This window comes from Salvelinus fontinalis, chromosome 4 (assembly GCF_029448725.1).
Source record: "Salvelinus fontinalis isolate EN_2023a chromosome 4, ASM2944872v1, whole genome shotgun sequence".
NCBI lineage: Eukaryota > Metazoa > Chordata > Actinopteri > Salmoniformes > Salmonidae > Salvelinus > Salvelinus fontinalis.
Genome location: NC_074668.1, coordinates 23,075,694 through 23,103,061, shown reverse-complemented (window position 1 = coordinate 23,103,061; position 27,368 = coordinate 23,075,694). Strand labels below are relative to the sequence as shown.

The 27,368-nt window shown below is 48.5% G+C and overlaps 1 protein-coding gene across 10 annotated transcripts in view; it reads right to left on the bottom strand.

Annotated features, from left to right (window-relative positions):
* Positions 1 to 27,368, bottom strand: part of LOC129853382 (citron rho-interacting kinase-like) — a 133,283-nt gene that overhangs the window by 30,388 nt on the left and 75,527 nt on the right. For 6 of the 10 annotated variants that reach the window (XM_055919359.1, XM_055919355.1, XM_055919356.1 and 3 more), the window contains one exon: positions 26,219 to 26,263. The exons of the other annotated variants lie outside the window; for them this stretch is intronic. In XM_055919359.1, the coding sequence (XP_055775334.1) occupies positions 26,219 to 26,263 (45 nt within the window). The remainder of the gene's footprint in view (positions 1 to 26,218; positions 26,264 to 27,368) is intronic. 10 annotated transcript variants of the gene reach the window in all.

Here is a 27,368-nt window from a genome sequence, read left to right as displayed (position 1 = left end):
GTGTATTCTAGCAGAGTGAACAGGGGGTAGAGAGACAGTGTATTCTAGCAGAGTGAACAGGGGGTAGAGAGACAGTGTATTCTGTCAGAGTAAACAGAGGGCAGAGAGACAGTGTATTCTGACAGAGTGAACAGAGGGCAGAGAGACAGTGTATTCTAGCAGAGTGAACAGAGTCCAGAGAGACAGTGTATCCTGGCAGAGTGAACAGGGGGTAGAGAGACAGTGTTTTCTGGCAGAGTGAACAGGGGTAGAGAGACAGTGTATTCTGACAGAGTGAACAGGGGGTAGAGAGACAGTGTATTCTGTCAGAGTGAACAGAGGGCAGAGAGACAGTGTATTCTGACAGAGTGAACAGGGGTAGAGAGACAGTGTATTCTGGCAGAGTGAACAGGGGGTAGAGAGACAGTGTATTCAGGCAAGAGTGAACAGGGGATAGAGAGACAGTGTATTCTGGCAGAGTGAACAGGGGGTAGAGAGACAGTGTATTCTGTCAGAGTGAACAAAGGGCAGAGAGATAGTGTATTCTGTCAGAGTGAAAGGAGGGCAGAGAGACAGTGTATTCTGGCAGAGTGAACAGGGGGTAGAGAGACAGTGTATAATGTCAGAGTGAACATAGGGCAGAGATACAGTGTATTCTGACAGAGTTAACAGGGGTAGAGAGACAGTGTATTCTGGCAGAGTGAACAAGGGGTAGAGAGACAGTGTATTCTGGCAGAGTGAACAGGGGGTAGAAAGACAGTGTATTCTGGCAGAGTGAACAGGGGGTAGAGAGACAGTGTATTCTGGCAGAGTGAACAGGGGGTAGAGAGAGAGTGTATTCTGACAGAGTGAACAGGGGGTAGAGAGACAGTGTATTCTGGCAGAGTGAACAGGGGGTAGAGAGACAGTGTATTCTAGCAGAGTGAACAGGGGATAGAGAGACAGTGTATTCTGGCAGAGTGAGCAGGGGGTAGAGAGACAGTGTATTCTAGCAGAGTGAACAGGGGGTAGAGAGACAGTGTATTCTGTCAGAGTGAACAGGGGGTAGAGAGACAGTGTATTCTGTCAGAGTGAACAGAGGGCAGAGAGACAGTGTATTCTGTCAGAGTGAACAGAGGGCAGAGAGACAGTGTATTCTGTCAGAGTGAACAGGGGGTAGAGAGACAGTGTATTCTAGCAGAGTGAACAGGGGGTAGAGAGACAGTGTATTCTGTCAGAGTGAACAGAGGGCAGAGAGACAGTGTATTCTGACAGAGTGAACAGAGGGCAGAGAGACAGTGTATTCTAGCAGAGTGAACAGAGTCCAGAGAGACAGTGTATCCTGGCAGAGTGAACAGGGGGTAGAGAGACAGTGTTTTCTGGCAGAGTGAACAGGGGGTAGAGAGACAGTGTATTCTGACAGAGTGAACAGGGGGTAGAGAGACAGTGTATTCTGTCAGAGTGAACAGAGGGCAGAGAGACAGTGTATTCTGTCAGAGTGAACAGGGGGTAGAGAGCCAGTGTATTCTAGCAGAGTGAACAGAGGGCAGAGAGACAGTGTATTCTGTCAGAGTGAACAGGGGGTAGAGAGACAGGGTATTCTAGCAGAGTGAACAGGGGGTAGAGAGACAGTGTATTCTAGCAGAGTGAACAGAGGGCAGAGAGACAGTGTATTCTAGCAGAGTGAACAGGGGATAGAGAGACAGTGTATCCTGGCAGATTGAACAGGGGGTCGAGAGACAGTGTATTCTGTCAGAGTGAACAGAGGGCAGAGAGACAGTGTATTCTGTCAGAGTGAACAGGGGGTAGAGAGACAGTGTATTCTGGCAGAGTGAACAGGGGTTAGAGAGACAGTGTATTCTGGCAGAGTGAAAAGGGGGTAGAGAGACAGTGTATTCTAGCAGAGTGAACAGGGGGTAGAGAGACAGTGTATTCTGTCAGAGTGAACAGAGGGCAGAGAGACAGTGTATTCTGAAAAGTGAACAGAGGGCAGAGAGACAGTGTATTCTGGCAGAGTGAACAGAGGGCAGAGAGACAGTGTTTTCTGACAGAGTGAACAGGGGGTAGAGAGACAGTGTATTCTGTCAGAGTGAACACAGGGCAGAGAGACAGCGTATTCTGTCAGAGTGAACAGGGGGTAGAGAGACAGTGTATTCTAGCAGAGTGAACAGAGGGCAGAGAGACAGTGTATTCTGTCAGAGTGAACAGGGGGTAGAGAGACAGGGTATTCTAGCAGGGTGAACAGGGAGTAGAGAGACAGTGTATTCTAGCAGAGTGAACAGAGGGCAGAGAGACAGTGTATTCTAGCAGAGTGAACAGGGGATAGAGAGACAGTGTATCCTGGCAGAGTGAACAGGGGGTAGAGAGACAGTGTATTCTGTCAGAGTGAACAGAGGGCAGAGAGACAGTGTATTCTGTCAGAGTGAACAGAGGGCAGAGAGACAGTGTATTCTAGCAGAGTGAACAGGGGGTAGAGAGACAGTGTATTCTAGCAGAGTGAACAGGAGGTAGAGAGACAGTGTATCCTGGCAGAGTGAACAGAGGGCAGAGAGACAGTGTATTCTGACAGAGTGAACAGAGGGCAGAGAGACAGTGTATTCTGACAGAGTGAACAGAGGGTAGAGAGACAGTGTATAATGTCAGAGTGAACATAGGGCAGAGATACAGTGTATTCTGACAGAGTTAACAGGGGTAGAGAGACAGTGTATTCTGGCAGAGTGAACAGGGGGTAGAGAGACAGTGTATTCTGGCAGAGTGAACAGGGGGTAGAAAGACAGTGTATTCTGGCAGAGTGAACAGGGGGTAGAGAGACAGTGTATTCTGACAGAGTGAACAGGGGGTAGAGAGACAGTGTATTCTGGCAGAGTGAACAGGGGGTAGAGAGACAGTGTATTCTAGCAGAGTGAACAGGGGATAGAGAGACAGTGTATTCTGGCAGAGTGAGCAGGGGGTAGAGAGACAGTGTATTCTAGCAGAGTGAACAGAGGGCAGAGCGACAGTGTATCCTGGCAGAGTGAACAGGGGGTAGAGAGACAGTGTATTCTGTCAGAGTGAACAGAGGGCAGAGAGACAGTGTATTCTGTCAGAGTGAACAGAGGGCAGAGAGACAGTGTATTCTGTCAGAGTGAACAGGGGGTAGAGAGACAGTGTATTCTAGCAGAGTGAACAGGGGGTAGAGAGACAGTGTATTCTGTCAGAGTGAACAGAGGGCAGAGAGACAGTGTATTCTGACAGAGTGAACAGAGGGCAGAGAGACAGTGTATTCTAGCAGAGTGAACAGAGTCCAGAGAGACAGTGTATCCTGGCAGAGTGAACAGGGGGTAGAGAGACAGTGTTTTATGGCAGAGTGAACAGGGGGTAGAGAGACAGTGTATTCTGACAGAGTGAACAGGGGGTAGAGAGACAGTGTATTCTGTCAGAGTGAACAGAGGGCAGAGAGACAGTGTATTCTGTCAGAGTGAACAGGGGGTAGAGAGACAGTGTATTCTAGCAGAGTGAACAGAGGGCAGAGAGACAGTGTATTCTGTCAGAGTGAACAGGGGGTAGAGAGACAGGGTATTCTAGCAGAGTGAACAGGGGGTAGAGAGACAGTGTATTCTAGCAGAGTGAACAGAGGGCAGAGAGACAGTGTATTCTAGCAGAGTGAACAGGGGATAGAGAGACAGTGTATCCTGGCAGATTGAACAGAGGGTCGAGAGACAGTGTATTCTTTCAGAGTGAACAGAGGGCAGAGAGACAGTGTATTCTGTCAGAGTGAACAGGGGGTAGAGAGACAGTGTATTCTGGCAGAGTGAAAAGGGGGTAGAGAGACAGTGTATTCTAGCAGAGTGAACAGGGGGTAGAGAGACAGTGTATTCTGTCAGAGTGAACAGAGGGCAGAGAGACAGTGTATTCTGAAAAGTGAACAGAGGGCAGAGAGACAGTGTATTCTAGCAGAGCGAACAGAGTCCAGAGAGACAGTGTATCCTGGCAGAGTGAACAGGGGGTAGAGAGACAGTGTATTCTGGCAGAGTGAACAGGGGGTAGAGAGACAGTGTATTCTGGCAGAGTGAACAGAGGGCAGAGAGACAGTGTATTCTGACAGAGTGAACAGGGGGTAGAGAGACAGTGTATTCTGTCAGAGTGAACACAGGGCAGAGAGACAGCGTATTCTGTCAGAGTGAACAGAGGGGTAGAGAGACAGTGTATTCTAGCAGAGTGAACAGAGGGCAGAGAGACAGTGTATTCTGTCAGAGTGAACAGGGGGTAGAGAGACAGGGTATTCTAGCAGGGTGAACAGGGAGTAGAGAGACAGTGTATTCTAGCAGAGTGAACAGAGGGCAGAGAGACAGTGTATTCTAGCAGAGTGAACAGGGGATAGAGAGACAGTGTATCCTGGCAGAGTGAACAGGGGGTAGAGAGACAGTGTATTCTGTCAGAGTGAACAGAGGGCAGAGAGACAGTGTATTCTGTCAGAGTGAACAGAGGGCAGAGAGACAGTGTATTCTAGCAGAGTGAACAGGGGGTAGAGAGACAGTGTATTCTAGCAGAGTGAACAGGAGGTAGAGAGACAGTGTATCCTGGCAGAGTGAACAGAGGGCAGAGAGACAGTGTATTCTGACAGAGTGAACAGAGGGCAGAGAGACAGTGTATTCTGACAGAGTGAACAGAGGGTAGAGAGACAGTGTATAATGTCAGAGTGAACATAGGGCAGAGATACAGTGTATTCTGACAGTGTTAACAGGGGTAGAGAGACAGTGTATTCTGGCAGAGTGAACAGGGGGTAGAGAGACAGTGTATTCTGGCAGAGTGAACAGGGGGTAGAAAGACAGTGTATTCTGGCAGAGTGAACAGGGGTAGAGAGACAGTGTATTCTGGCAGAGTGAACAGGGGGTAGAGAGACAGTGTATTCTGACAGAGTGAACAGGGGGTAGAGAGACAGTGTATTCTGGCAGAGTGAACAGGGGGTAGAGAGACAGTGTATTCTAGCAGAGTGAACAGGGGATAGAGAGACAGTGTATTCTGGCAGAGTGAGCAGGGGGTAGAGAGACAGTGTATTCTAGCAGAGTGAACAGAGGGCAGAGAGACAGTGTATCCTGGCAGAGTGAACAGGGGGTAGAGAGACAGTGTATTCTGTCAGAGTGAACAGAGGGCAGAGAGACAGTGTATTCTGTCAGAGTGAACAGAGGGCAGAGAGACAGGGTATTCTAGCAGAGTGAACAGGGGGTAGAGAGACAGTGTATTCTAGCAGAGTGAACAGAGGGCAGAGAGACAGTGTATTCTAGCAGAGTGAACAGGGGATAGAGAGAAAGTGTATCCTGGCAGATTGAACAGGGGGTCGAGAGACAGTGTATTCTTTCAGAGTGAACAGAGGGCAGAGAGACAGTGTATTCTGTCAGAGTGAACAGGGGGTAGAGAGACACTGTATTCTGGCAGAGTGAACAGGGGTTAGAGAGACAGTGTATTCTGGCAGAGTGAAAAGGGGGTAGAGAGACAGTGTATTCTAGCAGAGTGAACAGGGGGTAGAGAGACAGTGTATTCTGTCAGAGTGAACAGAGGGCAGAGAGACAGTGTATTCTGAAAAGTGAACAGAGGGCAGAGAGACAGTGTATTCTAGCAGAGCGAACAGAGTCCAGAGAGACAGTGTATCCTGGCAGAGTGAACAGGGGGTAGAGAGACAGGGTATTCTAGCAGGGTGAACAGGGGGTAGAGAGACAGTGTATTCTAGCAGAGTGAACAGAGGGCAGAGAGACAGTGTATTCTAGCAGAGTGAACAGGGGATAGAGAGACAGTGTATCCTGGCAGAGTGAACAGGGGGTAGAGAGACAGTGTATTCTGTCAGAGTGAACAGAGGGCAGAGAGACAGTGTATTCTGTCATAGTGAACAGAGGGCAGAGAGACAGTGTATTCTGGTAGAGTGAACAGGGGGTAGAGAGACAGTGTATTCTAGCAGAGTGAACAGAGGGCAGAGAGACAGTGTATTCTGGCAGAGTGAACAAGGGGTAGAGAGACAGTGTATTCTAGCAGAGTGAACAGGGGGTAGAGAGACAGTGTATTCTGTCAGAGTGAAAAGGGGGTAGAGAGACAGTGTATTCTAGCAGAGTGAACAGGGGGTAGAGAGACAGTGTATTCTAGCAGAGTGAACAGGGGGTAGAGAGACAGTGTATTCTGTCAGAGTGAACAGAGTCCAGAGAGACAGTGTATCCTGGCAGAGTGAACAGGGTTTAGAGAGACAGTGTATTCTGGCAGAGTGAACAGGGGGTAGAGAGACAGTGTATTCTGGCAGAGTGAACAGAGGGCAGAGAGACAGTGTATTCTGACAGAGTGAACAGGGGGTAGAGAGACAGTGTATTCTGTCAGAGTGACCACAGGGCAGAGAGACAGCGTATTCTGTCAGAGTGAACAGGGGGTAGAGAGACAGTGTATTCTAGGAGAGTGAACAGAGGGCAGAGAGACAGTGTATTCTGTCAGAGTGAACAGGGGGTAGAGAGACAGGGTATTCTAGCAGGGTGAACAGGGGGTAGAGAGACAGTGTATTCTAGCAGAGTGAACAGAGGGCAGAGAGACAGTGTATTCTAGCAGAGTGAACAGGGGATAGAGAGACAGTGTATCCTGGCAGAGTGAACAGGGGGTAGAGAGACAGTGTATTCTGTCAGAGTGAACAGAGGGCAGAGAGACAGTGTATTCTGTCATAGTGAACAGAGGGCAGAGAGACAGTGTATTCTGGTAGAGTGAACAGGGGGTAGAGAGACAGTGTATTCTAGCAGAGTGAACAGAGGGCAGAGAGACAGTGTATTCTGGCAGAGTGAACAAGGGGTAGAGAGACAGTGTATTCTAGCAGAGTGAACAGGGGGTAGAGAGACAGTGTATTCTGTCAGAGTGAAAAGGGGGTAGAGAGACAGTGTATTCTAGCAGAGTGAACAGGGGGTAGAGAGACAGTGTATTCTAGCAGAGTGAACAGGGGGTAGAGAGACAGTGTATTCTGTCAGAGTGAACAGAGGGCAGAGAGACAGTGTATTCTGACAGAGTGAACAGAGGGCAGAGAGACAGTGTATTCTAGCAGAGTGAACAGAGTCCAGAGAGACAGTGTATCCTGGCAGAGTTAACAGGGGTAGAGAGACAGTGTATTCTGTCAGAGTGAACAGAGGGCAGAGAGACAGTGTATTCTAGCAGAGTGAACAGAGTCCAGAGACAGTGTATCCTGGCAGAGTGAACAGGGGATAGAGAGACAGTGTATTCTGTCAGAGTGAACAGGGGGTAGAGATACAATGTATTCTGACAGAGTGAACAGGGGGTAGAGAGACAGTGTATTCTGTCAGAGTGAACATAGGGCAGAGATACAGTGTATTCTGACAGAGTTAACAGGGGTAGAGAGACAGTGAATTCTGTCAGAGTGAACAGAGGGCAGAGAGACAGTGTATTCTGGCAGAGTGAACAGGGGATAGAGAGACAGTGTATTCTAGCAGAGTGAACAGGGGTAGAGAGACAGTGTATTCTGTCAGAGTGAACAGAGGGCAGAGAGACAGTGTATTCTGGCAGAGTGAACAGGGGGTAGAGAGACAGTATATTCTAGCAGAGTGAACAGAGGGCAGAGAGACAGTGTATTCTGTCAGAGTGAACAGGGGGTAGAGAGACAGGGTATTCTAGCAGAGTGAACAGGGGGTAGAGAGACAGTGTATTCTAGCAGAGTGAACAGAGGGCAGAGAGACAGTGTATTCTGTCAGAGTGAACAGAGGGCAGAGAGACAGTGCATTCTGTCAGAGTGAACAGGAGGTAGAGAGACAGTGTATTCTAGCAGAGTGAACAGAGGGCAGAGAGACAGTGTATTCTGGCAGAGTGAACAGGGTGTAGAGAGACAGTGTATTCTAGCAGAGTGAACAGGGGGTAGAGAGACAGTGTATTCTGTCAGAGTGAAAAGGGGGTAGAGAGACAGTGTATTCTAGCAGAGTGAACAGGGGGTAGAGAGACAGTGTATTCTAGCAGAGTGAACAGGGGGTAGAGAGACAGTGTATTCTGTCAGAGTGAACAGAGGGCAGAGAGACAGTGCATTCTGACAGAGTGAACAGAGGGCAGAGAGACAGTGTATTCTGGCAGAGTGAACAGGGGGTAGAGAGACAGTGTATTCTGTCAGAGTGAACAGAGGGCAGAGAGACAGTGTATTCTGACAGAGTGAACAGGGGCAGAGAGACAGTGTATTCTGGCAGAGTGAACAGGGGGTAGAGAGACAGTGTATTCTGGCAGAGTGAACAGGGGATAGAGAGACAGTGTATTCTGGCAGAGTGAACAGGGGTAGAGAGACATTGTATTCTGTCAGAGTGAACAGAGGGCAGAGAGACAGTGTATTCTGTCAGAGTGAACAGAGGGCAGAGAGACAGTGTATTCTGACAGAGTGAATAGGGGGTAGAGAGACAGTGTATTCTGTCAGAGTGAACATAGGGCAGAGATACAGTGTATTTTGACAGAGTTAACAGGGGTAGAGAGACAGTGTATTCTGGCAGAGTGAACAGGGGGTAGAAAGACAGTGTATTCTGGCAGAGTGAACAGGGGGTAGAGAGACAGTGTATTCTGGCAGAGTGAACAGGGGGTAGAGAGACAGTGTATTCTGGCAGAGTGAACAGGGGGTAGAGAGACAGTGTATTCTAGCAGAGTGAACAGGGGGTAGAGAGACAGTGTATTCTGGCAGAGTGAACAGAGGGCAGAGAGACAGTGTATTCTGTCAGAGTGAACAGGGGGTAGAGAGACAGTGTATTCTGTCAGAGTGAACAGAGGGCAGAGAGACAGTGTATTCTGTCAGAGTGAACAGAGGGCAGAGAGACAGTGTATTCTGACAGAGTGAATAGGGGGTAGAGAGACAGTGTATTCTGTCAGAGTGAACATAGGGCAGAGATACAGTGTATTCTGACAGAGTTAACAGGGGTAGAGAGACAGTGTATTCTGGCAGAGTGAACAGGGGGTAGAGAGACAGTGTATTCTGGCAGAGTGAACAGGGGGTAGAGAGACAGTGTATTCTGGCAGAGTGAACAGGGGGTAGAGAGACAGTGTATTCTGGCAGAGTGAACAGGCTGTAGAGAGACAGTGTATTCTAGCAGAGTGAACAGGCTGTAGAGAGACAGTGTATTCTGGCAGAGTGAACAAGGGATAGAGAGACAGTGTATTCTGGCAGAGTGAACAGGGGTAGAGAGACAGTGTATTCTGACAGAGTGAACAGGGGGTAGAGAGACAGTGTATTCTGACAGAGTGAACAGGGGGTAGAGAGACAGTGTATTCTGGCAGAGTGAACAGGGGGTAGAGAGACAGTGTATTCTAGCAGAGTGTACAGGGGATAGAGAGACAGTGTATTCTGTCAGAGTGAACAGGGGGTAGAGAGACAGTGTATTCTGTCAGAGTGAACAGAGGGCAGAGAGACAGTGTATTCTGGCAGAGTGAACAGGGGATAGAGAGACAGTGTATTCTAGCAGAGTGAACAGGGGGTAGAGAGACAGTGTATTCTGTCAGAGTGAACAGAGGGCAGAGAGACAGTGTATTCTGTCAGATTGAACAGGGGGTAGAGAGACAGTGTATTCTAGCAGAGTGAACAGAGGGCAGAGAGACAGTGTATTCTGTCAGAGTGAACAGGGGGCAGAGAGACAGGGTATTCTAGCAGAGTGAACAGGGGGTAGAGAGACAGTGTATTCTAGCAGAGTGAACAGAGGGCAGAGAGACAGTATATTCTAGCAGAGTGAATAGGGGATAGAGAGACAGTGTATCCTGGCAGAGTGAACAGGGGGTAGAGAGACAGTGTATTCTGTCAGAGTGAACAGAGGGCAGAGAGACAGTGTATTCTGTCAGAGTGAACAGAGGGCAGAGAGACAGTGTATTCTGTCAGAGTGAACAAGAGGTAGAGAGACAGTGTATTCTAGCAGAGTGAACAGAGGGCACAGAGACAGTGTATTCTGGCAGAGTGAACAGGGGGTAGAGAGACAGTGTATTCTAGCAGAGTGAACAGGGGGTAGAGAGACAGTGTATTCTGTCAGAGTGAAAAGGGGGTAGAGAGACAGTGTATTCTAGCAGAGTGAACAGAGGGCAGAGAGACAGTGTATTCTGTCAGAGTGAACAGGGGGTAGAGAGACAGTGTATTCTGTCAGAGTGAACAGAGGGCAGAGAGACAGTGTATTCTGACAGAGTGAACAGAGGGCAGAGAGACAGTTTATTCTGACAGAGTGAACAGGGGTAGAGAGACAGTGTATTCTGGCAGAGTGAACAGGGGGTAGAGAGACAGTGTATTCTGGCAGAGTGAACAGGGGATAGAGAGACAGTGTATTCTGGCAGAGTGAACAGGGGTAGAGAGACAGTGTATTCTGTCAGAGTGAACATAGGGCAGAGATACAGTGTATTCTGACAGAGTTAACAGGGGTAGAGAGACAGTGTATTCTGGCAGAGTGAACAGGGGGTAGAGAGACAGTGTATTCTGGCAGAGTGAACAGGGGGTAGAGAGACAGTGTATTCTGTCAGAGTGAACATAGGGCAGAGATACAGTGTATTCTGACAGAGTTAACAGGGGTAGAGAGACAGTGTATTCTGGCAGAGTGAACAGGGGGTAGAGAGACAGTGTATTCTGGCAGAGTGAACAGGGGGTAGAAAGACAGTGTATTCTGGCAGAGTGAACAGGGGGTAGAGAGACAGTGTATTCTGGCAGAGTGAACAGGGGTTAGAGAGACAGTGTATTCTGGCAGAGTGAACAGGGGGTAGAAAGACAGTGTATTCTGGCAGAGTGAACAGGGGGTAGAGAGACAGTGTATTCTGGCAGAGTGAACAGGGGGCAGAGAGACAGTGTATTCTGGCAGAGTGAACAGGCTGTAGAGAGACAGTGTATTCTGGCAGAGTGAACAAGGGATAGAGAGACAGTGTATTCTGGCAGAGTGAACAGGGGTAGAGAGACAGTGTATTCTGACAGAGTGAACAGGGGGTAGAGAGACAGTGCATTCTGGCAGAGTGAACAGGGGGTAGAGAGACAGTGTATTCTAGCAGAGTGAACAGGGGGTAGAGAGACAGTGTATTCTGTCAGAGTGAACAGAGGGCAGAGAGACAGTGTATTCTGTCAGAGTGAACAGAGGGCAGAGAGACAGTGTATTCTGACAGAGTTAACAGGGGTAGAGAGACAGTGTATTCTGGTAGAGTGAACAGGGGGTAGAGAGACAGTGTATTCTGGCAGAGTGAACAGGGGGTAGAAAGAGAGTGTATTCTGGCAGAGTGAACAGGGGGTAGAGAGACAGTGTATTCTGGCAGAGTGAACAGGGGGTAGAGAGACAGTGTATTCTGACAGAGTGAACAGGGGTTAGAGAGACAGTGTATTCTGGCAGAGTGAACAGGGGGTAGAGAGACAGTGTATTCTAGCAGAGTGTACAGGGGATAGAGAGACAGTGTATTCTGGCAGAGTGAACAGGGGGTAGGGAGACAGTGTATTCTGTCAGAGTGAACAGAGGGCAGAGAGACAGTGTATTCTGGCAGAGTGAACAGGGGATAGAGAGACAGTGTATTCTAGCAGAGTGAACAGGGGGTAGAGAGACAGTGTATTCTGTCAGAGTGAACAGAGGGCAGAGAGACAGTGTATTCTGTCAGATTGAACAGGGGGTAGAGAGACAGTGTATTCTAGCAGAGTGAACAGAGGGCAGAGAGACAGTGTATTCTGTCAGAGTGAACAGGGGGTAGAGAGACAGGGTATTCTAGCAGAGTGAACAGGGGGTAGAGAGACAGTGTATTCTAGCAGAGTGAACAGAGGGCAGAGAGACAGTATATTCTAGCAGAGTGAATAGGGGATAGAGAGACAGTGTATCCTGGCAGAGTGAACAGGGGGTAGAGAGACAGTGTATTCTGTCAGAGTGAACAGAGGGCAGAGAGACAGTGTATTCTGTCAGAGTGAACAGAGGGCAGAGAGACAGTGTATTCTGTCAGAGTGAACAGGAGGTAGAGAGACAGTGTATTCTAGCGGAGTGAACAGAGGGCACAGAGACAGTGTATTCTGGCAGAGTGAACAGGGGGTAGAGAGACAGTGTATTCTGTCAGAGTGAAAAGGGGGTAGAGAGACAGTGTATTCTAGCAGAGTGAACAGAGGGCAGAGAGACAGTGTATTCTGTCAGAGTGAACAGGGGGTAGAGAGACAGTGTATTCTGTCAGAGTGAACAGGGGGTAGAAAGACAGTGTATTCTGGCAGAGTGAACAGGGGGTAGAGAGACAGTGTATTCTGGCAGAGTGAACAGGGGGCAGAGAGACAGTGTATTCTGGCAGAGTGAACAGGCTGTAGAGAGACAGTGTATTCTAGCAGAGTGAACAGGCTGTAGAGAGACAGTGTATTCTGGCAGAGTGAACAAGGGATAGAGAGACAGTGTATTCTGGCAGAGTGAACAGGGGTAGAGAGACAGTGTATTCTGACAGAGTGAACAGGGGGTAGAGAGACAGTGCATTCTGGCAGAGTGAACAGGGGGTAGAGAGACAGTGTATTCTAGCAGAGTGAACAGGGGGTAGAGAGACAGTGTATTCTGTCAGAGTGAACAGAGGGCAGAGAGACAGTGTATTCTGACAGAGTTAACAGGGGTAGAGAGACAGTGTATTCTGGCAGAGTGAACAGGGGGTAGAGAGACAGTGTATTCTGGCAGAGTGAACAGGGGGTAGAAAGACAGTGTATTCTGGCAGAGTGAACAGGGGGTAGAGAGACAGTGTATTCTGGCAGAGTGAACAGGGGGTAGAGAGACAGTGTATTCTGACAGAGTGAACAGGGGTTAGAGAGACAGTGTATTCTGGCAGAGTGAACAGGGGGTAGAGAGACAGTGTATTCTAGCAGAGTGTACAGGGGATAGAGAGACAGTGTATTCTGGCAGAGTGAACAGGGGGTAGAGAGACAGTGTATTCTGGCAGAGTGAACAGAGGGCAGAGAGACAGTGTATTCTGGCAGAGTGAACAGGGGATAGAGAGACAGTGTATTCTAGCAGAGTGAACAGGGGGTAGAGAGACAGTGTATTCTGTCAGAGTGAACAGAGGGCAGAGAGACAGTGTATTCTGTCAGATTGAACAGGGGGTAGAGAGACAGTGTATTCTAGCAGAGTGAACAGAGGGCAGAGAGACAGTGTATTCTGTCAGAGTGAACAGGGGGTAGAGAGACAGGGTATTCTAGCAGAGTGAACAGGGGGTAGAGAGACAGTGTATTCTAGCAGAGTGAACAGAGGGCAGAGAGACAGTATATTCTAGCAGAGTGAATAGGGGATAGAGAGACAGTGTATCCTGGCAGAGTGAACAGGGGGTAGAGAGACAGTGTATTCTAGCAGAGTGTACAGGGGATAGAGAGACAGTGTATTCTGGCAGAGTGAACAGGGGGTAGGGAGACAGTGTATTCTGTCAGAGTGAACAGAGGGCAGAGAGACAGTGTATTCTGGCAGAGTGAACAGGGGATAGAGAGACAGTGTATTCTAGCAGAGTGAACAGGGGGTAGAGAGACAGTGTATTCTGTCAGAGTGAACAGAGGGCAGAGAGACAGTGTATTCTGTCAGATTGAACAGGGGGTAGAGAGACAGTGTATTCTAGCAGAGTGAACAGAGGGCAGAGAGACAGTGTATTCTGTCAGAGTGAACAGGGGGTAGAGAGACAGGGTATTCTAGCAGAGTGAACAGGGGGTAGAGAGACAGTGTATTCTAGCAGAGTGAACAGAGGGCAGAGAGACAGTATATTCTAGCAGAGTGAATAGGGGATAGAGAGACAGTGTATCCTGGCAGAGTGAACAGGGGGTAGAGAGACAGTGTATTCTGTCAGAGTGAACAGAGGGCAGAGAGACAGTGTATTCTGTCAGAGTGAACAGAGGGCAGAGAGACAGTGTATTCTGTCAGAGTGAACAGGAGGTAGAGAGACAGTGTATTCTAGCGGAGTGAACAGAGGGCACAGAGACAGTGTATTCTGGCAGAGTGAACAGGGGGTAGAGAGACAGTGTATTCTGTCAGAGTGAAAAGGGGGTAGAGAGACAGTGTATTCTAGCAGAGTGAACAGAGGGCAGAGAGACAGTGTATTCTGTCAGAGTGAACAGGGGGTAGAGAGACAGTGTATTCTGTCAGAGTGAACAGGGGGTAGAAAGACAGTGTATTCTGGCAGAGTGAACAGGGGGTAGAGAGACAGTGTATTCTGGCAGAGTGAACAGGGGGCAGAGAGACAGTGTATTCTGGCAGAGTGAACAGGCTGTAGAGAGACAGTGTATTCTAGCAGAGTGAACAGGCTGTAGAGAGACAGTGTATTCTGGCAGAGTGAACAAGGGATAGAGAGACAGTGTATTCTGGCAGAGTGAACAGGGGTAGAGAGACAGTGTATTCTGACAGAGTGAACAGGGGGTAGAGAGACAGTGCATTCTGGCAGAGTGAACAGGGGGTAGAGAGACAGTGTATTCTAGCAGAGTGAACAGGGGGTAGAGAGACAGTGTATTCTGTCAGAGTGAACAGAGGGCAGAGAGACAGTGTATTCTGTCAGAGTGAACAGAGGGCAGAGAGACAGTGTATTCTGACAGAGTTAACAGGGGTAGAGAGACAGTGTATTCTGGCAGAGTGAACAGGGGGTAGAGAGACAGTGTATTCTGGCAGAGTGAACAGGGGGTAGAAAGACAGTGTATTCTGGCAGAGTGAACAGGGGGTAGAGAGACAGTGTATTCTGGCAGAGTGAACAGGGGGTAGAGAGACAGTGTATTCTGACAGAGTGAACAGGGGTTAGAGAGACAGTGTATTCTGGCAGAGTGAACAGGGGGTAGAGAGACAGTGTATTCTAGCAGAGTGTACAGGGGATAGAGAGACAGTGTATTCTGGCAGAGTGAACAGGGGGTAGAGAGACAGTGTATTCTGGCAGAGTGAACAGAGGGCAGAGAGACAGTGTATTCTGGCAGAGTGAACAGGGGATAGAGAGACAGTGTATTCTAGCAGAGTGAACAGGGGGTAGAGAGACAGTGTATTCTGTCCGAGTGAACAGAGGGCAGAGAGACAGTGTATTCTGTCAGATTGAACAGGGGGTAGAGAGACAGTGTATTCTAGCAGAGTGAACAGAGGGCAGAGAGACAGTGTATTCTGTCAGAGTGAACAGGGGGTAGAGAGACAGGGTATTCTAGCAGAGTGAACAGGGGGTAGAGAGACAGTGTATTCTAGCAGAGTGAACAGAGGGCAGAGAGACAGTATATTCTAGCAGAGTGAATAGGGGATAGAGAGACAGTGTATCCTGGCAGAGTGAACAGGGGGTAGAGAGACAGTGTATTCTGTCAGAGTGAACAGAGGGCAGAGAGACAGTGTATTCTGTCAGAGTGAACAGAGGGCAGAGAGACAGTGTATTCTGTCAGAGTGAACAGGAGGTAGAGAGACAGTGTATTCTAGCAGAGTGAACAGAGGGCACAGAGACAGTGTATTCTGGCAGAGTGAACAGGGGGTAGAGAGAGAGTGTATTCTAGCAGAGTGAACAGGGGGTAGAGAGACAGTGTATTCTGTCAGAGTGAAAAGGGGGTAGAGAGACAGTGTATTCTAGCAGAGTGAACAGAGGGCAGAGAGACAGTGTATTCTGTCAGAGTGAACAGGGGGTAGAGAGACAGTGTATTCTGTCAGAGTGAACAGAGGGCAGAGAGACAGTGTATTCTGAAAGAGTGAACAGAGGGCAGAGAGACAGTGTATTCTGACAGAGTGAACAGGGGTAGAGAGACAGTGTATTCTGGCAGAGTGAACAGGGGTAGAGAGACAGTGTATTCTGGCAGAGTGAACAGGGGGTAGAGAGACAGTGTATTCTGTCAGAGTGAACAGGGGGTAGAGAGACAGTGTATTCTGTCAGAGTGAACAGAGGGCAGAGAGACAGTTTATTCTGTCAGAGTGAACAGAGGGCAGAGAGACAGTGTATTCTGACAGAGTGAATAGGGGGTAGAGAGACAGTGTATTCTGTCAGAGTGAACATAGGGCAGAGATACAGTGTATTCTGACAGAGTTAACAGGGGTAGAGAGACAGTGTATTCTGGCAGAGTGCACAGGGGGCAGAGAGACAGTGTATTCTGACAGAGTGAACAGGGGTAGAGAGACAGTGTATTCTGGCAGAGTGAACAGGGGTAGAGAGACAGTGTATTCTGGCAGAGTGAACAGGGGGTAGAGAGACAGTGTATTCTGTCAGAGTGAACAGGGGGTAGAGAGACAGTGTATTCTGTCAGAGTGAACAGAGGGCAGAGAGACAGTGTATTCTGTCAGAGTGAACAGAGGGCAGAGAGACAGTGTATTCTGACAGAGTGAATAGGGGGTAGAGAGACAGTGTATTCTGTCAGAGTGAACATAGGGCAGAGATACAGTGTATTCTGACAGAGTTAACAGGGGTAGAGAGACAGTGTATTCTGGCAGAGTGCACAGGGGGTAGAGAGACAGTGTATTCTGACAGAGTGAACAAGGGGTAGAGAGACAGTGTATTCTGTCAGAGTGAACAGGGGGTAGAGAGACAGTGTATTCTAGCAGTGAACAGAGGGCAGAGAGACAGTGTATTCTGGCAGAGTGAACAGGGGGTGGATAGACAGTGTATTCTGGCAGAGTGAACAGAGGGTAGAGAGACAGTGTATTCTGGCAGAGTCAACAGGGGGTAGAGAGACATTGTATTCTGTCAGAGTGAACAGGGGGTAGAGAGACAGTGTATTCTGACAGAGTGAACAGAGGGCAGAGAGACAGTGTATTCTAGCAGAGTGAACAGAGGGTAGAGAGACAGTGTATTCTAGCAGAGTGAACAGGGGGTAGAGAGACAGTGTATTCTGTCAGAGTGAACAGGGGGTAGAGAGACAGTATATTCTGTCAGAGTGAACAGGGGTTAGAGAGACAGTGTATTCTAGCAGAGTGAACAGAGGGCAGAGAGACAGTGTATTCTGGCAGAGTGAACAGGGGGTAGAGAGACAGTGTATTCTAGCAGAGTGAACAGGGGGTAGAGAGACAGTGTATTCTGACAGAGTGAACAGAGGGCAGAGAGACAGTGTATTCTGGCAGAGTGAACAGAGGGCAGAGAGACAGTGTATTCTGGCAGAGTGAACAGGGGGTAGAGAGACAGTGTATTCTAGCAGAGTGAACAGGGGGTAGAGAGACAGTGTTTTCTGGCAGAGTGAACAGGGGTAGAGATACAGTGTATTCTGGCAGAGTGAACAGGGGTAGAGAGTCAGTGTATTCTGTCAGAGTGAACAGAGGGCAGAGAGACAGTGTATTCTGACAGAGTGAACAGGGGTAGAGAGACAGTGTTTTCTGGCAGAGTGAACAGAGGGCAGAGAGACAGTGTATTCTGGCAGAGTGAACAGGGGGTAGAGAGACAGTGTATTCTGGCAGAGTGAACAGGGGGTAGAGAGACAGTGTATTCTGGCAGAGTGAACAAGGGATAGAGAGACAGTGTATTCTGGCAGAGTGAACAGGGGTAGAGAGACAGTGTATTCTGACAGAGTGAACAGGGGGTAGAGAGACAGTGTATTCTGGCAGAGTGAACAGGGGGTAGAGAGACAGTGTATTCTGGCAGAGTGAACAGGGGATAGAGAGACAGTGTATTCTGGCAGAGTGAACAGGGGTAGAGAGACAGTGTATTCTGACAGAGTGAACAGGGGGTAGAGAGACAGTGTATTCTGGCAGAGTGAACAAGGGGTAGAGAGACAGTGTATTCTGGCAGAGTGAACAGGGGGTAGAGAGACAGTGTATTCTGACAGAGTGAACAGGGGTAGAGAGACAGTGTATTCTGGCAGAGTGAACAGGGGGTAGAGAGACAGTGTATTCTAGCAGAGTGAACAGGGGATAGAGAGACAGTGTATTCTGGCAGAGTGAGCAGGGGTAGAGAGACAGTGTATTCTGACAGAGTGAACAGGGGGTAGAGAGACAGTGTATGCTGGCAGAGTGAACAAGGGGTAGAGAGACAGTGTATTCTGTCAGAGTGAACAGGGGGTAGAGAGACAGTGTATTCTAGCAGTGAACAGAGGGCAGAGAGACAGTGTATTCTGGCAGAGTGAACAGGGGGTAGATAGACAGTGTATTCTGGCAGAGTGAACAGGGGGTAGGGAGACAGTGTATTCTGGCAGAGTGAACAGGGGGTAGATAGACAGTGTATTCTGGCAGAGTGAACAGGGGGTAGATAGACAGTGTATTCTGGCAGAGTGAACAGGGGGTAGATAGACAGTGTATTCTGGCAGAGTGAACAAGGGGTAGAGAGACAGTGTATTCTGTCAGAGTGAACAGGGGGTAGAGAGACAGTGTATTCTAGCAGTGAACAGAGGGCAGAGAGACAGTGTATTCTGGCAGAGTGAACAGGGGGTAGAGAGACAGTGTATTCTGGCAGAGTGAACAGAGGGTAGAGAGACAGTGTATTCTGGCAGAGTGAACAGGGGTTAGAGAGACAGTGTATTCTGTCAGAGTCAACAGGGGGTAGAGAGACAGTGTATTCTGACAGAGTGAACAGAGGGCAGAGAGACAGTGTATTCTGTCAGAGTGAACAGAGGGTAGAGAGACAGTGTATTCTAGCAGAGTGAACAGGGGGTAGAGAGACAGTGTATTCTGTCAGAGTGAACAGGGGGTAGAGAGACAGTGTATTCTGTCAGAGTGAACAGGGGTTAGAGAGACAGTGTATTCTAGCAGAGTGAACAGAGGGCAGAGAGACAGTGTATTCTGGCAGAGTGAACAGGGGGTAGAGAGACAGTGTATTCTAGCAGAGTGAACAGGGGGTAGAGAGACAGTGTTTTCTGGCAGAGTGAACAGGGGTAGAGATACAGTGTATTCTGGCAGAGTGAACAGGGGTAGAGAGACAGTGTATTCTGTCAGAGTGAACAGAGGGCAAAGAGACAGTGTATTCTGGCAGAGTGAACAGGGGGTAGAGAGACAGTGTATTCTGGCAGAGTGAACAGGGGGTAGAGAGACTGTGTATTCTGGCAGAGTGAACAAGGGATAGAGAGACAGTGTATTCTGGCAGAGTGAACAGGGGTAGAGAGACAGTGTATTCTGACAGAGTGAACAGGGGGTAGAGAGACAGTGTATTCTGGCAGAGTGAACAGGGGGTAGAGAGACAGTGTATTCTGGCAGAGTGAACAGGGGATAGAGAGACAGTGTATTCTGGCAGAGTGAACAGGGGTAGAGAGACAGTGTATTCTGACAGAGTGAACAGGGGGTAGAGAGACAGTGTATTCTGGCAGAGTGAACAAGGGGTAGAGAGACAGTGTATTCTGGCAGAGTGAACAGGGGGTAGAGAGACAGTGTATTCTGACAGAGTGAACAGGGGTAGAGAGACAGTGTATTCTGGCAGAGTGAACAGGGGGTAGAGAGACAGTGTATTCTAGCAGAGTGAACAGGGGATAGAGAGACAGTGTATTCTGGCAGAGTGAGCAGGGGTAGAGAGACAGTGTATTCTGACAGAGTGAACAGGGGGTAGAGAGACAGTGTATTCTGGCAGAGTGAACAGGGGGTAGAGAGACAGTGTATTCTGACAGAGTGAACAGGGGTAGAGAGACAGTGTATTCTGGCAGAGTGAACAGGGGTAGAGAGACAGTGTATTCTGACAGAGTGAACAGGGGTAGAGAGACAGTGTATTCTGGCAGAGTGAACAGGGGGTAGAGAGACAGTGTATTCTGTCAGAGTGAACAGGGGGTAGAGAGACAGTGTATTCTGTCAGAGTGAACAGGGGGTAGAGAGACAGTGTATTCTAGCAGTGAACAGAGGGCAGAGAGACAGTGTATTCTGGCAGAGTGAACAGGGGGTAGAGAGACAGTGTATTCTGGCAGAGTGAACAGAGGGTAGAGAGACAGTGTATTCTGGCAGAGTGAACAGGGGTTAGAGAGACAGTGTATTCTGTCAGAGTCAACAGGGGGTAGAGAGACAGTGTATTCTGACAGAGTGAACAGAGGGCAGAGAGACAGTGTATTCTGTCAGAGTGAACAGAGGGTAGAGAGACAGTGTATTCTAGCAGAGTGAACAGGGGGTAGAGAGACAGTGTATTCTGTCAGAGTGAACAGGGGGTAGAGAGACAGTGTATTCTGTCAGAGTGAACAGGGGTTAGAGAGACAGTGTATTCTAGCAGAGTGAACAGAGGGCAGAGAGACAGTGTATTCTGGCAGAGTGAACAGGGGGTAGAGAGACAGTGTATTCTAGCAGAGTGAACAGGGGGTAGAGAGACAGTGTTTTCTGGCAGAGTGAACAGGGGTAGAGATACAGTGTATTCTGGCAGAGTGAACAGGGGTAGAGAGACAGTGTATTCTGTCAGAGTGAACAGAGGGCAAAGAGACAGTGTATTCTGGCAGAGTGAACAGGGGGTAGAGAGACAGTGTATTCTGGCAGAGTGAACAGGGGGTAGAGAGACAGTGTATTCTGGCAGAGTGAACAAGGGATAGAGAGACAGTGTATTCTGGCAGAGTGAACAGGGGTAGAGAGACAGTGTATTCTGACAGAGTGAACAGGGGGTAGAGAGACAGTGTATTCTGGCAGAGTGAACAGGGGGTAGAGAGACAGTGTATTCTGGCAGAGTGAACAGGGGATAGAGAGACAGTGTATTCTGGCAGAGTGAACAGGGGTAGAGAGACAGTGTATTCTGACAGAGTGAACAGGGGGTAGAGAGACAGTGTATTCTGGCAGAGTGAACAAGGGGTAGAGAGACAGTGTATTCTGGCAGAGTGAACAGGGGGTAGAGAGACAGTGTATTCTGACAGAGTGAACAGGGGTAGAGAGACAGTGTATTCTGGCAGAGTGAACAGGGGGTAGAGAGACAGTGTATTCTAGCAGAGTGAACAGGGGATAGAGAGACAGTGTATTCTGGCAGAGTGAGCAGGGGTAGAGAGACAGTGTATTCTGACAGAGTGAACAGGGGGTAGAGAGACAGTGTATTCTGGCAGAGTGAACAGGGGGTAGAGAGACAGTGTATTCTGACAGAGTGAACAGGGGTAGAGAGACAGTGTATTCTGGCAGAGTGAACAGGGGTAGAGAGACAGTGTATTCTGACAGAGTGAACAGGGGTAGAGAGACAGTGTATTCTGGCAGAGTGAACAGGGGGTAGAGAGACAGTGTATTCTGTCAGAGTGAACAGGGGGTAGAGAGACAGTGTATTCTGACAGAGTGAACAGGGGGTAGAGAGACAGTGTATTCTGGCAGAGTGAACAAGGGGTAGAGAGACAGTGTATTCTGACAGAGTGAACAGAGGGTAGAGAGACAGAGTATTCTAGCAGAGTGAACAGGGGGTAGAGAGACAGTGTATTCTGACAGAGTGAACAGGGGGCAGAGAGACAGTGTATTCTGACAGAGTGAACAGGGGGTAGAGAGACAGTGTATCCTGGCAGAGTGAACAGGGGGTAGAGAGACAGTGTATTCTGGCAGAGTGAACAAGGGATAGAGAGACAGTGTATTCTGGCAGAGTGAACAGGGGTAGAGAGACAGTGTATTCTGACAGAGTGAACAGGGGGTAGAGAGACAGTGTATTCTGGCAGAGTGAACAGGGGGTAGAGAGACAGTGTATTCTGGCAGAGTGAACAGGGGATAGAGAGACAGTGTATTCTGGCAGAGTGAACAGGGGTAGAGAGACAGTGTATTCTGGCAGAGTGAACAAGGGGTAGAGAGACAGTGTATTCTGGCAGAGTGAACAGGGGGTAGAGAGACAGTGTATTCTGACAGAGTGAACAGGGGTAGAGAGACAGTGTATTCTGGCAGAGTGAACAGGGGGTAGAAAGAGAGTGTATTCTAGCAGAGTGAACAGGGGATAGAGAGACAGTGTATTCTGGCAGAGTGAGCAGGGGTAGAGAGACAGTGTATTCTGACAGAGTGAACAGGGGGTAGAGAGACAGTGTATTCTGGCAGAGTGAACAAGGGGTAGAGAGACAGTGTATTCTGGCAGAGTGAACAGGGGGTAGAGAGACAGTGTATTCTGACAGAGTGAACAGGGGTAGAGAGACAGTGTATTCTGGCAGAGTGAACAGGGGTAGAGAGACAGTGTATTCTGACAGAGTGAACAGGGGTAGAGAGACAGTGTATTCTGGCAGAGTGAACAGGGGGTAGAGAGACAGTGTATTCTGTCAGAGTGAACAGGGGGTAGAGAGACAGTGTATTCTGACAGAGTGAACAGGGGGTAGAGAGACAGTGTATTCTGGCAGAGTGAACAAGGGGTAGAGAGACAGTGTATTCTGACAGAGTGAACATAGGGTATAGAGACAGAGTATTCTAGCAGAGTGAACAGGGGGTAGAGAGACAGTGTATTCTGACAGAGTGAACAGGGGGCAGAGAGACAGTGTATTCTGACAGAGTGAACAGGGGGTAGAGAGACAGTGTATTCTGACAGAGTGAACAGGGGGTAGAGAGACAGTGTATTCTGGCAGAGTGAACAAGGGGTAGAGAGACAGTGTATTCTGGCAGAGTGAACAGGGGGTAGAGAGACAGTGTATTCTGACAGAGTGAACAGGGGTAGAGAGACAGTGTATTCTGGCAGAGTGAACAGGGGGTAGAGAGACAGTGTATTCTAGCAGAGTGAACAGGGGATAGAGAGACAGTGTATTCTGGCAGAGTGAGCAGGGGTAGAGAGACAGTGTATTCTGACAGAGTGAACAGGGGGTAGAGAGACAGTGTATTCTGGCAGAGTGAACAAGGGGTAGAGAGACAGTGTATTCTGGCAGAGTGAACAGGGGGTAGAGAGACAGTGTATTCTGACAGAGTGAACAGGGGTAGAGAGACAGTGTATTCTGGCAGAGTGAACAGGGGTAGAGAGACAGTGTATTCTGACAGAGTGAACAGGGGTAGAGAGACAGTGTATTCTGGCAGAGTGAACAGGGGGTAGAGAGACAGTGTATTCTGTCAGAGTGAACAGGGGGTAGAGAGACAGTGTATTCTGACAGAGTGAACAGGGGGTAGAGAGACAGTGTATTCTGGCAGAGTGAACAAGGGGTAGAGAGACAGTGTATTCTGACAGAGTGAACAGAGGGTAGAGAGACAGAGTATTCTAGCAGAGTGAACAGGGGGTAGAGAGACAGTGTATTCTGACAGAGTGAACAGGGGGCAGAGAGACAGTGTATTCTGACAGAGTGAACAGGGGGTAGAGAGACAGTGTATTCTGACAGAGTGAACAGGGGGTAGAGAGACAGTGTATCCTGGCAGAGTGAACAGGGGGTAGAGAGACAGTGTATTCTGGCAGAGTGAACAAGGGATAGAGAGACAGTGTATTCTGGCAGAGTGAACAGGGGTAGAGAGACAGTGTATTCTGACAGAGTGAACAGGGGGTAGAGAGACAGTGTATTCTGGCAGAGTGAACAGGGGGTAGAGAGACAGTGTATTCTGGCAGAGTGAACAGGGGATAGAGAGACAGTGTATTCTGGCAGAGTGAACAGGGGTAGAGAGACAGTGTATTCTGGCAGAGTGAACAAGGGGTAGAGAGACAGTGTATTCTGGCAGAGTGAACAGGGGGTAGAGAGACAGTGTATTCTGACAGAGTGAACAGGGGTAGAGAGACAGTGTATTCTGGCAGAGTGAACAGGGGGTAGAAAGAGAGTGTATTCTAGCAGAGTGAACAGGGGATAGAGAGACAGTGTATTCTGGCAGAGTGAGCAGGGGTAGAGAGACAGTGTATTCTGACAGAGTGAACAGGGGGTAGAGAGACAGTGTATTCTGGCAGAGTGAACAAGGGGTAGAGAGACAGTGTATTCTGGCAGAGTGAACAGGGGGTAGAGAGACAGTGTATTCTGACAGAGTGAACAGGGGTAGAGAGACAGTGTATTCTGGCAGAGTGAACAGGGGTAGAGAGACAGTGTATTCTGACAGAGTGAACAGGGGTAGAGAGACAGTGTATTCTGGCAGAGTGAACAGGGGGTAGAGAGACAGTGTATTCTGTCAGAGTGAACAGGGGGTAGAGAGACAGTGTATTCTGACAGAGTGAACAGGGGGTAGAGAGACAGTGTATTCTGGCAGAGTGAACAAGGGGTAGAGAGACAGTGTATTCTGACAGAGTGAACATAGGGTATAGAGACAGAGTATTCTAGCAGAGTGAACAGGGGGTAGAGAGACAGTGTATTCTGACAGAGTGAACAGGGGGCAGAGAGACAGTGTATTCTGACAGAGTGAACAGGGGGTAGAGAGACAGTGTATTCTGACAGAGTGAACAGGGGGTAGAGAGACAGTGTATTCTGACAGAGTGAACAGGGGTAGAGAGACAGTGTATTCTGGCAGAGTGAACAAGGGGTAGAGAGACAGTGTATTCTGGCAGAGTGAACAGGGGGTAGAGAGACAGTGTATTCTGACAGAGTGAACAGGGGTAGAGAGACAGTGTATTCTGGCAGAGTGAACAGGGGTAGAGAGACAGTGTATTCTGACAGAGTGAACAGGGGTAGAGAGACAGTGTATTCTGGCAGAGTGAACAGGGGGTAGAGAGACAGTGTATTCTGTCAGAGTGAACAGGGGGTAGAGAGACAGTGTATTCTGACAGAGTGAACAGGGGGTAGAGAGACAGTGTATTCTGGCAGAGTGAACAAGGGGTAGAGAGACAGTGTATTCTGACAGAGTGAACAGAGGGTAGAGAGACAGAGTATTCTAGCAGAGTGAACAGGGGGTAGAGAGACAGTGTATTCTGACAGAGTGAACAGGGGGCAGAGAGACAGTGTATTCTGACAGAGTGAACAGGGGGTAGAGAGACAGTGTATTCTGACAGAGTGAACAGGGGGTAGAGAGACAGTGTATCCTGGCAGAGTGAACAGGGGGTAGAGAGACAGTGTATTCTGGCAGAGTGAACAAGGGATAGAGAGACAGTGTATTCTGGCAGAGTGAACAGGGGTAGAGAGACAGTGTATTCTGACAGAGTGAACAGGGGGTAGAGAGACAGTGTATTCTGGCAGAGTGAACAGGGGGTAGAGAGACAGTGTATTCTGGCAGAGTGAACAGGGGATAGAGAGACAGTGTATTCTGGCAGAGTGAACAGGGGTAGAGAGACAGTGTATTCTGGCAGAGTGAACAAGGGGTAGAGAGACAGTGTATTCTGGCAGAGTGAACAGGGGGTAGAGAGACAGTGTATTCTGACAGAGTGAACAGGGGTAGAGAGACAGTGTATTCTGGCAGAGTGAACAGGGGGTAGAAAGAGAGTGTATTCTAGCAGAGTGAACAGGGGATAGAGAGACAGTGTATTCTGGCAGAGTGAGCAGGGGTAGAGAGACAGTGTATTCTGACAGAGTGAACAGGGGGTAGAGAGACAGTGTATTCTGGCAGAGTGAACAAGGGGTAGAGAGACAGTGTATTCTGGCAGAGTGAACAGGGGGTAGAGAGACAGTGTATTCTGACAGAGTGAACAGGGGTAGAGAGACAGTGTATTCTGGCAGAGTGAACAGGGGTAGAGAGACAGTGTATTCTGACAGAGTGAACAAGGGTAGAGAGACAGTGTATTCTGGCAGAGTGAACAGGGGGTAGAGAGACAGTGTATTCTGTCAGAGTGAACAGGGGGTAGAGAGACAGTGTATTCTGACAGAGTGAACAGGGGGTAGAGAGACAGTGTATTCTGGCAGAGTGAACAAGGGGTAGAGAGACAGTGTATTCTGACAGAGTGAACATAGGGTATAGAGACAGAGTATTCTAGCAGAGTGAACAGGGGGTAGAGAGACAGTGTATTCTGACAGAGTGAACAGGGGGCAGAGAGACAGTGTATTCTGACAGAGTGAACAGGGGGTAGAGAGACAGTGTATTCTGACAGAGTGAACAGGGGGTAGAGAGACAGTGTATCCTGGCAGAGTGAACAGAGGGCAGAGAGAAGCTACAGGGTGGGAGAAGTGAAAGTTGATGGTACTACCAGACCACTTGTCCTGGCTACAGGAAGGCCTATCACATGCATAGGTCTGGTTATATCCCTGTAATAGGTTTGTGATGAGTCTATGTTCATTCATCTTGAAAGCTCAACACCTCGCAGAAATCAGAAATCTAACATCTAAGTAAATCAATATTCAGCAAAAAGACTACCAAATGATCTAATCACAATACATCTAAGCAAAGATATTAAACAAAACACAATCATGTCTGATAGTTGCCAGGTGCCATAACAGTCAGACAATCACTTACAGTAAACACAACTTTGATATGACAATAGAGGAAAGAATAGTAAGGACTGTGGAGAAAACAGCGTGTGGTCACAGCAGGAAAGATGAACACACATTCAAGACAAACATGCACAGCATTATTCTCAATATTGTAATTCTAATGTTGTACTGTAATTGAAAATGTATTGTAATTGTAATTTCATTGTAATTGTCTGTATTAAATGCCTGTGTGTCTGGTATCAACAGGAAAGCAGACAAATGCAGCCTCGTTGGACTCTTTACCTGGACCAGAGGAGGCAGAACCATCTGTCTTTTGGACACAGCAGCCTATGTGCAGTGAAACCCCATAGAACGGGTAGAATAGAGCAAATCAACAAAACATGCCCACATACAGGGACATACAGTATGACATGATGAAAAAGCAACAAACAGGTGTGAGAGAAAGAGAGAGCGAAAGAGACAGAGAGAGAAGAAGAGGGACAATTAACGACACATACAGTACAATAGACATCAGAGGTTGCTCACAAAACTTTACAACTGCAGTAAATTTACCACCGGATTTTTTTTTTCATAAACATTTAATGGATGCATCATATTCATCACAAGTATGCGGTGTTAAAGAAAACAACAGATGGTAATTGTAAATGCACTGTGGTGGTAAAGTATTATGGATAAACCCCATACAGTAAAAAATGATGTTTTAACACTTGATGAATTAGTCCTGAGGCAGCTAGACAGAGCAAATACCTTAAAAACATTAGCCAAGGGAAATAAGGGCCTATCCACCTGGCAGCCCTGACATCAATGACAGCTATTGGCTGAGGCTATTGTTAGGGTTGAACTGGGATGTAGACATGAAGCTAGGGTTAGAGTTAGGGTTGTGCCTGGGGTTAGGGTTGAACTGGGATGTAGACATGAAGCTAGGGTTAGAGTTAGAGTTGTGCCTGGGGTTAGGGTTGAACTGGGATGTAGACATGAAGCTAGGGTTAGAGTTAGGGTTGTGCCTGGGGTTAGGGTTGAAACGTGGATGTGGACATGAAGCTAGGGTTGGAGTTAGGGTTGTGCCTGGGGTTAGGGTTGAAACGTGGGGGTGGACATGAAGCTAGGGTTAGAGTTAGGGTTGTGCCTGAGGTTAGGGTTGAAACGTGGATGTGGACATGAAGCTAGGGTTAGAGTTAGGGTTGTGCCTGGGGTTAGGGTTGAAACGTGGATGTGGACATGAAGCTAGGGTTGGAGTTAGGGTTGTGCCTGGGGTTAGGGTTGAAACGTGGGGGTGGACATGAAGCTAGGGTTAGAGTTAGGGTTGTGCCTGGGGTTAGGGTTGAAACGTGGGGGTGGACATGAAGCTAGGGTTAGAGTTAGGGTTGTGCCTGGGGTTAGGGTTGAAACGTGGGGGTGGACATGAAGCTAGGGTTGGAGTTAAGGCTACAGG